The 11,329-nt window shown below is 42.7% G+C and overlaps 1 protein-coding gene across 1 annotated transcript in view; it reads left to right on the top strand.

Annotated features, from left to right (window-relative positions):
- LOC109912814 (dedicator of cytokinesis protein 9-like) overlaps positions 1 to 11,329 on the top strand; it is a 274,157-nt gene that overhangs the window by 225,838 nt on the left and 36,990 nt on the right. Inside the window, exon 26 of the mRNA XM_048598409.1 lies at positions 424 to 535. Coding sequence (XP_048454366.1) covers positions 424 to 535 — 112 coding nt within the window. The remainder of the gene's footprint in view (positions 1 to 423; positions 536 to 11,329) is intronic.

An 11,329-nucleotide genomic window follows, 5' to 3' on the forward strand; every position in this document is an offset into this window, starting at 1 on the left:
TAATACCTGAAATGTTGACTGTTCCTTTCCTCCAGATGCTGCCTGGCCTGCTGTGTTCTTCCAGCCTCCTGTTTGTCTATCCTTCTCATCTCTGTCTTGAGTGGGAGACTGCTCATCTTTAAACCATGTCTTCTTGTTCTCAGTTCCCCCAGGAGATAAAATATTCTACTTTGTACTCTGTCAAGTCCCCTCAGAATTTTATATGCTTTAATAATCTCACCTCTCCATTCAGCATAGGCCCAACCTGTTCAACCTTTCTGTATCAGACAACCTGCATTTCTGAGCTGCAATAATGTATGAATCTATAAAGTGACTTACCCCTCATTGTATAAGAATGAAAGTGTTAAATATGAAGTCTGTAATATGCAGTTTCAGAAAGCAGTTAACTCATTTCTGATTTGTGACTGAATTGTTTCATTTTAGACATTGTTTGAACTGAAGTTTGAATTTCTGCGAGTTATCTGCAACCATGAACATTACATACCGTTAAACCTGCCAATGCCATTTGGAAAAGGCAGAGTTCCAAGATATCAAGGTAATTTGAAGAATAAATCCAAGTTATATTGTGGATTTCTAGTTGTGGCAATACTGAAGAGCTTTGATTTTTTTAATTTAACTTTTAATTTGACTTTCTTTTTGGAAAAGTGCTCATTGCTAACGATTGCTTCATTCTTCTTGTGGTCTTTCTCCTCCCCACTTTGTTCCTCTCTTTTGTTAATTAGCATTTCTTTCACCAACTGTGGAGTCATGTACTGCTCCTGTAGGTAGGTAAATGGGATATTGTGCTTGCCTTTTACAGAGACTGTGTACTCAGCCAGGAAGCAAATTAGCCTCTCAAATTTCTCTCAAAAATGGTTTTGTTCTGTCAAGTTCCCTCCTGACTTTGGGAAAGTAAAATGTGCAATTTTAATTATAAATTGCATTGTGGATAATCAATCTTGAGTATCGCTGAGAAAAGACATATTCTGTCAAAGATTTTTGTCTCAAACTCATCAGGACAATTTGCAAGAAACGCTGAAGTAGAGGGAAGACATAATTTATACTGTTATGAGAAGAGAGTGCTGATTGTTTGGCAAGTGGCATTTGCCGTTAACTGGATGCAACCATCAAGCCAAAAAGCTGTTCTGACTCTTAAGTTAATGAATAACATGGCAAATGAATTTCAGTATCAATGTCATGCTGGGTACAAATGCTGTACATCTCAAAGGCTGGCAGTAGGTCATATCAAACAGCATACCCTTCAGTTATTTGCAACAAGCAAGGTATTAACTGTACCCAAACATCTACACTTAGAAAATTGCAACATGAGATGTGATTCACAGTTGGACAGCATGTACTGAATTATGTCTGGTAAAGGATCACACTGATAACCAATTACTGATTAGCAGTTATGCTTGCAGCGTGGTGCACATGCATATACTGGAAACTGCATATTACTACACAGACTGGCTTCTTTGCAGACAGAAAGAAAATGTACACATACTGTCTCAAATCAACAAAATTAGGTACAAACATTCTTTGGTCAAGGCATTGCCTGGAGAAATGAACCAATCAGTAAACCTGCCTGGTTTAAAATTTAAACAAGGCTTGGCAGTTAAATGGCAATCATCATTCACTGGCACATTCTCTAGGCAACACCTCTACCAATTCAAATCCAATTGCCAAGGGCAGCACTCTGTGGTATAAATATTGTTTTCCTTTTACTTTGGTATTTCCTATGAGTTTTCCTGATGAGTGCAAGATAATAAGCTTTGACAAAATGTATTTTTTTCAGCAGTACTCAAGTTCTTTACTAATAAATGACTATTTATTACGTGAAGCATTAGCTCACAACTCAACAAATCTCCATCCACATTAATACTTTTTCTTGCTGGGGTCCCATAAGGTTAGCAGTTCCAAATGAACAGTTGCCCAGTAACTCTTTGCTAAGCGTTTGCCTTCTCACAGTAGTTCATGTATTTAATCTTGTTAGTTAAATAGGTGTAGTCTGGTAATTATTTTGTTTTCTATCTACTTGGAAAATAAGAATCTTACCTGGGATTAAGGGGCAAAGTAAGTATTATAGAATGGTCACAGCTGTATGTGTCTGTGTCAACTCTTTGCGAGAGTTGACTCAGCATGTCCTAGTGCACTGATCCTTCTCCTGTAGCCCGTTTTTTTCTCTTCAGTACAGCTACACAAATCATTAAAAGTTGTGTTGTAGATGAACAGGACTAAATCAAAATAAGCCATGTGTGAGGGCAAATTTCTAGACTGATCGAATTAGAAAATAGCAAATATGTGCTGAAAATATAACTTTAACTGGACTAGATGTAGAATATGGTATACAATTCTGTTCACCACATTATGAAAATGATTGAGGTACAGTTGAGGATCTCGAATAATATTTGAGGATAATACCAGAGTTTATGTCCATTAGGAGAGGGTGAACAGGCTGTGATTGTTTCCAACTGAAAAAGGGATGCCCCAACAAAGATCTTTAACATGATGAAAAGTTTGAATAGACTAGATGCATGAAATGTTCTTGCTACTTTAATTTTTTAATGGGATGTGGATGTCTCTGGTATTATGAGCTTTGTTGCCTGCCCCTAATTGCCACTGAGTCTGAGGGGCTGTTTCAGAGGGCAGTTAAGAATCAACCATATTGCTGTGGATCTGGAGTCACATATAAGTCAAACCTGAGGACAATGGCAGATTCCCTTCCCTAAAGTGAATCAAATGGAGTTTCATGAGAATTGATGATATGGTTATCATTCCTGAGGCAAGCTTTTAGTGCCAGATTTTTAAAAATTAATTATTAAATTAATATTCCACTAGCTGCCCAAAAATGGGATCTAAACTTGTGCACCACATTAACTGTATCTCTGGTTACCAGCTCGTTGATCGAATAGAAATGGTCGATACAGTGTGGAGCTGGAGGAGCACAGCAGGTCAGGCAGAGGAGCAGGAAATTCGACATTTCGAGTCAGGACTAGGGACGGGGAAGGGAACTCGGAAGTAGAGGGTGGGGTGGGGATGGATGCAGGTAGGGGTTAGTGGGGATTGGTCAGTGGGCAGGGTGGGACGGATAGATGAGAAGGAAGATGGACAAGTTGTGTCAGGTCAGGGAAGGGGGATGAGAGGGAAGGCATAGGATGAAGCCAGGGCTGGGGAGGTTTTGAAGCTGGTGAATTCTGTGTTGAGGCCATTGAGCTGTAAGCTCCCGAGGCGGAATATAAGGTGTTGTTCCTCCAGTTTACGTGTGGCCACATTGTGACAAGTGTGCAACAAGCTGCCTGGGTGACATGTCCATCCTGGGCCTCCTCCAATCTCTATAAACTGGAGGAACAACACCTTATATTCTGCCTTGGGAGCTTGCAGCCTCACGGGCTCAACACAGAATTCACCAGCTTCAAAATCTCCCCACCCCTGGCTTCATCCTGTGTCCAGCCCCCATCTCATCCCCGCCTCCTTGACCTGACACAACCTGTCCATCTTCCTTCTCACCTATCCGCCCTACCCTTCCCATTGACCAATCTCCACAACACCCTACCTGCACTCACCTATCACCATCCCACCCGCCTTCCTCTATTTATTTTGGAGCTCCCTTCCCTCCCCCCAGTCCCGATGAAGGGTGCAAACCCAAAATGTCAACTTTCCTGCTGCTCTGATGCCACCCTGACCTGCTGTGCTCTTCCAACTCCACACTGTATTGGCTCTGACCTCCAGCACGTACAGTCCTTGCTATCTCCTGATCGAATAGATATGGCCATCTATTCCAAACTCCACCTCGTGGGGAAGAGCAAAATTACAGGCTGCCAGTCTAAGATAAGTCACTAACAAACTGCCAGTGGGAAATTCAGGAGAATTGTCTTTGTCCAGTGAGAATGTGGAACTCTCTCCCACAGAGAATGGTCAAGGTGAATAGTTTAGAGAAAACTGGATAAACACAAGGGAGAAGGGAGTAGAAGGCTACGGTTGGTAGAAGGAGGTAATGAACGGAGCATTAATGTTGGCAAGGACTGTTCAAACCAAACAGTCATTTTCTGCGCACAGTGGTCTGTGTAATGCTATGCTAAAATGTTAATTGGGTATTTTAATCCACCACAAGTATTTTCTGAAACACAAACAGATTGGGCAGGAACATTGTGGGAAGGTTAAACGATGATGAATGAAAGGATATTTGCAGAACTTGGATTTGATAACTCATGGGATTTCAAACAGAAAACTACACCCAAATGTGGGGGAGGTGGAAAACAAAGCTTCCTGGCATTTGGGGGATAATGAACGGATTACTGATTCAATCTCATTGTAATAAAGTACAATTGTTTGCATTTGTGCATTTGTGTGTATGTGTTTTTATTTTGTGTGTGTGTGTGCGTGTGCGTGTGTGTGTGTGTGCTTTTGAGTACTGTGAACATTTGCAGCACAATTCTTTTTAGTTTAGTGGGGATTAGAAATTAAGAATTGGTTCTCCAATTACTTTTGGTGATCGCAAAAAAAAACATTCTCGAATGTGTGAGACCCACGCCTGAGGTCTTTTGTGCTCAACCTACCTGCTTTTAAAAGCCTTTGGAGTCACTGTCCCAGTACAGACCTGTGTCATTCAAGGGAGCGTATACATTCAGACATACTCCAGATCAGATCTGATGGGGGTGGTTTGCAAAATGACTCCTCAACCTCAAACTGGGGCCGACCCAGCTCAGGGGTCATCACATGACCTTAACTATCCTGTCATCGGTCACTGAACAAGCCCATCTCATTGTGCTCCGCCTTCCCACGTCAATTGGAAAACCATCACAAACATTTCACTGTGCAATTGGTGAAAGCTTTTTGTCCACCACTCACTCTTTTAACCTGGATCGTTCAAGTTATGTACCTCTTCGATATGCCATTATGATTTTCTTCTGGCTTTAGGATTTACCATCTCTGATTGGATGATGGATTGTCGTCTCTAATCACCCCACCCCTATATTCCAGTCATTGGCTCTCCAGACTGTCCATCATTATAACTCACTGGCTTCCCAGCCAATCGGAGAACCCATGAGACCCTTTATTGATCAGTTGGCTGATTCTTGACTGTCAGTGAAACAGACTTTTCCCTTGCCATTGCCAGCATTATTATACGCAATAACCTAAGTTGCTGAACAGAAAATGTATTTTTCTTCATGCCCGTGTTTTCCTGGGTTTTTGTTTGCAGCAGCGGGCTGGAGATTGATCTTAAATAACAGAAGACTCTAGTCCAACCCTGAAGCATTGGCATCTCCAGACTTCCTCAGATGTTCCCTCTCAGATCCACACAATTGGAATTTGGATCAGTGACCATGCGCACGGCCTCCACATCTTTGTTAGGAATATAGAAGCAGGAGTAGGCCATTCACTCCCTGCCTTGCTATTCGATTCAATCCAAACTGATCATCCACTTCAATGCCATTTAACCACACTCCTCCCCATATCCCTTTAATCACTGGTGTTTATAAATCTGTCCATCTCTGAACATACTTTAATGATTTGGCTTTCATAGACCCCTGGCATAGAGAATCCCAAAAATTCATAACGCTAAGCTCGGACAGAAAAAAAAACCTTTTTGTACTGTTTGATTTCTTTCCTTCCCTTGTTACAAAATAACTGGATTGTTTGGATTTCTAAAGCAATCTCACTGATCTTGTTTAATTAAGTCATTTGTAGCTTGACCATTTTGCTGCTTTTTGTTTTCTTAGGGGATTTTTTTTTCTGAAAGATTGCTTCACGATTGGATGACTAAGTGGGGAGGGTGAATAAGATGAAAACCGCAGATAAGAGGGATTGCTGTTGTTATCTTTGCCCCTTCCGCTGGCTCCTGAAGCAGCTCCCAGTTTAATTGGACTTGTCTCACAAAACGGGATCCCCAGGGCTCACTGATTAACCGAGGTGCCTGGTTGACACAGCCTACCACACTCTGGCTGAATGTTGTCAAGTGCCTGGAAACTCACACACTTCAGTGCTGAACCTGAGCTCCTACTTAAACTGTTGCGCAGTACAAACTTGACACGACACCTTTCATGCCGGGGTTGTCGACCTAGATTTTGAAATCTGTCAGGAATGTTCAGTACCGATAAAGGATGCACACGCGTCCGTTAGGTTCCCATACGACGATATGGGAAAGTGCTGGGATGTGTACTGTACCTGGTGTGTTCTTGACCCAGATTTCATGCATGGCTCCTATTTGCTTTGGTGTGATTTACATCACGCTCATCACATGATTTCAGCCATTCCCTCAGAGCTGGTTGCTTTTTTGCTGTGTGCTCTTTATTTGGGTCTGATTTGCAGTGCTTATTACCATAGAGTGGTTTGATATGTCTCGAAAAAAAACCACTTTGCATCTATTTTTGGACAGTGCGAGTATTTTTCTGCATGTGTTTGAGATGCCTGTGGTTTGGCATTGCTAAGTATGGTGTGTGTTTCAAATAGCTTCAGTATGTCCACCAGATTAATTCCATTCTTTGCAAGTGCTTCTGTACATCATGGACGACAAAAAACCCTTGCAAGGGAGAACATCAGACTGTTTAGTGACAGAACAAGATCCCTTGTTTGACCCCTTTCTGTACAAGGTGAAGGAAACATCAAGATCTTTATAGATCTCTAGTCACACATATGGTCTGTGATCTTTTCCAGGAGATCCAGTTTGCATCTTGAACACCAATAATTAATGATTTCAGAAGGAAATTGGACAGGTCGTATCTACAGCACAGAAACAGATGTATTTGAGAAAGATAAAGGTGCAGCATTATGGGCCTAGGGCAGGACAGTGTGATTGGTTTGTTCTAGCTTCAATGGCCTGAATGATCTCCATCGCTGTTACGATTCTGTGACCCTAGATTTACACAGTTGCCAGGATCTACCTTTTATATAGGGGATACTTTCCAGTGACCCATTGCTTCCTGATGTTAACTCGCGTTGCCTTCAATCTGGATGGCGGTGGGAATTTTCAATTCCGTTTTTGGCAAATACCTGTCCCTGAGCTATCAGCCGTGGCCACACAGATGAGAAAATGTTGGCTCTAATGGTCATGTATGCAGAAACTGCTTTTCAAATGAAATCTTAAAGCTACATTGCATAAGCAAACACCTTTTGAAGAGTGATGGAGAACCCAAAGGATAATGAATGAGTTGCTCTGCATGAATCTTATCGCTGTGTGCTCGCTATATTGTGCGGGGTTCGTTTAGCTGCCCAATCCATATTGTGATGCAGAGTGATGGGTTCGATTCCTGCACTGCGCTGGGGTTACCATGGTGGATTCTCCTCCTCAACCCTCTCTCCCCTCTCCTGAGGCGTGGTGACCCTCAGGTTAAACCACCACCTAGTTGCCTCTCTCTCTCTCTCTCTCTAATGAGATAGCAGCCCTGTGGTCTGACAAGACTATGGCAACTTTACCTTTATCGTATGTACGTTTGGTTCTGCTGTGTATGTACTTCTCGTTTTATCCTTCAGAAGCCCCATATCTGGGCCACCTTTCTTCTTTTCCTCTGTTCCATCATCACTCCTTCAACACCTTTTGCAGCACACTTAGCGACTCGACCAAGCCTCCGTCTGCCCTCAATTTAAGCATCAAAGATCCCACTGCCACTGTCTTGGGTGAAAGGTGGGAACTCTTCCTGGTGCCCTGGATCAGTATTTATAGCCCATCAATATCATTAAAACAGATCACCGGGCCATGATTAGATTTTGTTTGTGGGATCTTGCTATGCATCACTTCACTTAAGAAGTGCTTTGTTAACTCTCAAGCGCTTTGGAACACTCTGAGGTGGTGAAAAGAGGTGTAAAAATACAAGTACGTTTAATTATTTTTAAAATAAAAATGCCTCAGCATCTCTTTTGTTCTTTACCTTCTTTCCCCTGCTTCTTCTCTCCCACCTGCCTCTCTTCAACCCCGACTGCCCCTTCACACCTCTGTCCCCATTGGCTTCCCTTCCCTCCCACCCCCCTGCTTCCTGCCCCTCCTTCCCCCCAACCTGTCCCTTGTCTCCCACTTCCTGTTCCCCTTCTGTTCCCGCTACCATCTCTGCCTCTCCCCACTCCCACGAGACCATCTTCCACCAATCCTGCCTCTTGCTCCTTCCAATACACCCCCTTTGTCCTCCCTCCTCTACCCCCCCCAGCCTGCCTCTTCCCCCACTCCTCCCATCCCATTGCCTTTTTCCCTCCTGCCTCTCTCCAATCCAATATTGAATTTTATTTTGACCCATTGTTCTTAATTTATTTTGTTCAGTATGTTTGCATTTTAACAATCCAATTATTGACAAATTTGGGAACTAAGGCAGTGTGAGTGACTGAAGGAGCACTTTGGGGCAAATAACCATAAATCTACTAGTTTAAAATAGTTATAAGAAAGGATAGACCTGAGCCAAAAGTTGAAGTTCGAAATTGGAGTAAGGCTAATTTTGACAGTATTAGGCAAGAACATTCAAAATTGATTGGGGGTGTCTTTTGCAGGTAAAAGGATGGTTGGAAAGTGGGAGGCCTCCAAAAATGAGATAACGAGAGTTCAGAGACAGTACGTTCCTGTTCGGGTGAAGGGCAAGGCTGGTAGGTGTAGGGAATGACTGGAAAAATTAAGGCTCTGGTCAAGAAAAAGAAGGAGGCAGATTCAGGTACAGACAGCAGGGATCAAGTAAATCCCCAGAAGAGTACAAGGAGTACAACAGTAGGAGTATACTTAAGAGGGAAGTCAGGAGGGCAGAAAAGGGGACATGAGTTGGCTTTGGCAAATAGGGTTAAGAAGAATCCAAAGAGATTCTACAAATAGGCAAGAGAGTAACTAGGGAGAGAATAGGGCTGTTAAGTAAAGGTTAGGCCGTCTCTATGCAGAGCCACAGGAGTTGGGGGAGATACGAGACAAATATTTTGCGTCAGTATTTACTGTGGAGAAGGACATGGAAGCTAGGCAACTTGGGGAAATAAATAGTAATGACTTGAAAAGTGTCCATTTACAGAAGAGGAGGTGCTGGAGGTCTTAAAATGCATAGAGGTAGATAAATCTTCAGGATCTGATCAAGTGTATCCCAGAACTTTGTGGAAAGCTAGAGAAGAGATTGCCAGGCCCTTTGCTGAGATATTTATATCATCGACAGCCACGGATGAGGTGCCAGAAGACTGGAGGTTGGCTAATGTTGTACCCATTATTTAAGAAAGGCTGTAAGGAAAAACCAGGGATCTAGAGACCGGTGAACCTGATGTGAGTGGTGGGTAAGTTGTTGGAGGGGATTCTGAGGGACAGGATTTACATGTATTTGGAAAGACATGGACTGATTTGGGATAGTCATCATGGCTTTGTGGATAGGAAACCATGTCTCACTAACTTGATTGAGTTTTTTGAAGTGGTGACAAATAAGATTGATGAAGGCAGAGTAGTAGGCATGTCTGTATGGACTTCAGGAAGATGCTCAACAAGTTCCATGTGGTGGACTGGTTAGCAAGGTTAGAGTACGTAGAATCCAGGGGAAGCTAACCAATTGGATACAAAATTTGCTTGATGGTAGGATACAGAGAGTGGTGGTAGAAAGTTGTTTTTCAGACTGGAGGCCTGGGACCAGTGGTGTGCAGCAAGGATCCATGCTCAGTCCACTGCTTTTCATCATGTATGTAAACGATTTGTATGGGAATTTAAGATGATTAGAAAGTTTGTAGATGGCACCAAAATTGGTCATATAGTGGACAGCGAAGAAGGTTAGCTCGAGTACAATGGGACCTTGATCAGATGGGCCAATGGGCTGAGGAGTGGCAGATGGAGTTTAATTTACATGAATGTGAGGTGCTGTATTTTGGAAAAGCAAACCAGGGCAGACTTATACAATTAATGGTAAGGTCCTGGGGAGTGTTACTGAACAAAGAGACTTAGGGTGCAGGTTCAGATTTCTTTGAAAGTGGAGTTGCAGGCAGACAGGGTGGTGAAGAAGGCATTTGGGACAACATGTTGCGACTAGAGAACATTGGTTAGGCCACTTTTGGAATATTGCATTCAGTTCTGGTCTTCCTGCTATAGGAAAGATGTTGCTAAACTTGCAAGGGTTCAGAAAAGATTTACGAGGATGTTGCCAGTGTTGGGAGGCTTGAGCTATAGAGAGAGGCTGAATAGATTGGGGCTATTTTCCCTGGGGCATCGGAGGCTGAGGGGCGCCCTTGTAGAGGTTTATAAAATCTTAAGGGGCATGGATAGGGTGAATAACCAAAGTCTTGTTCCTAGGCTGGGGGAGTCCAAAACTATAGGGCATAGTTTTATTGTGAGAGGGGAAAGATATAAAAGGGACCTAAATTTCTTCACTCGGAGGATGCATGTATAGAATGAGCTGACAAAGGAAGAAAATTACAACGTTGAAAAGGCTTCTGGATGGGTACATGAATAGAAAGGATTTAGACGGATGTGGGCTAAATGCTGACAAATGGTCCTGGATCAGTTTAGGATACTTGGATGAATTGGACTGAAGGGTCTGTTTCCATGCTGTATGACTCTATGACCTTCTTGCGGTTATTTCTAAATATTTTTACCCACTACCATTGATGCAGCGTGACATTGAGACTGTTTGAATCGCTACATTTCTCGTAATCTACAAAACAGACTGCTTGATTTAAACCAGACTAAAATTCTTCTTTTCATAATATTGAGGTGTGCAATTTTTTTGCACTTTGTTGTGCAACTGTCTGTATTAATTCCCAGTCACATGCTTGGCTTCTTCCAGCCCATTATTGAAGCAATTAAAGTACATTGAGCAATATGTTAGACGGTGCTGGTAGTTCTTTGAGCAGCACCAGATTTCTTTAAAAGGTCACGATGAAAGGACCTTTTTGTTCTTGATGGTTGTGCTGAAAGATGTGCCTCTGCCACAACTGGTTCCACTCGCTGCTAGTGGAACTGCTTCCTTGTATGAGCTCAGACTGACGGAACTTGACTGTAAATAGCCTTCAGCCCATGTGACAGGGGAAGGAATATTTGTGAAGCTGTGGGTGAGGGCGCACGCAGGGAAGAATACAAACGCCTCGTCCGATTGCAACTTAGGAGATAAAGTCGCAGATTCGGACCCCTTGGCCTGATAGTGTAGGTAGTGTAAAATATGTATGCGTTTTTCTCACTCCTTTGCGGATACCTGCAATAGTGAAATCTTTATGTTGCAGACGTAGCAATGAAGATGGTGCGAAGGTTTCTCATTTGCTCCCTCCTGCTCCTGAGCTATTTGTCTAACATCAGGGAGGCAGCTGAGCTGCTCACCCCCTGCGGCAACTGGAATAAATTTCAGAAGAGGTTTATTATCTCCCTCCTTTATTATTGAAGATTTAAAAACTAGTATTGCGTTTTCATAGAATCATGTGGCAAAAA

Source organism: Rhincodon typus, chromosome 6, assembly GCF_021869965.1.
Source record: "Rhincodon typus isolate 14 chromosome 6, sRhiTyp1.1, whole genome shotgun sequence".
In the NCBI taxonomy this organism is placed as follows: domain Eukaryota; kingdom Metazoa; phylum Chordata; class Chondrichthyes; order Orectolobiformes; family Rhincodontidae; genus Rhincodon; species Rhincodon typus.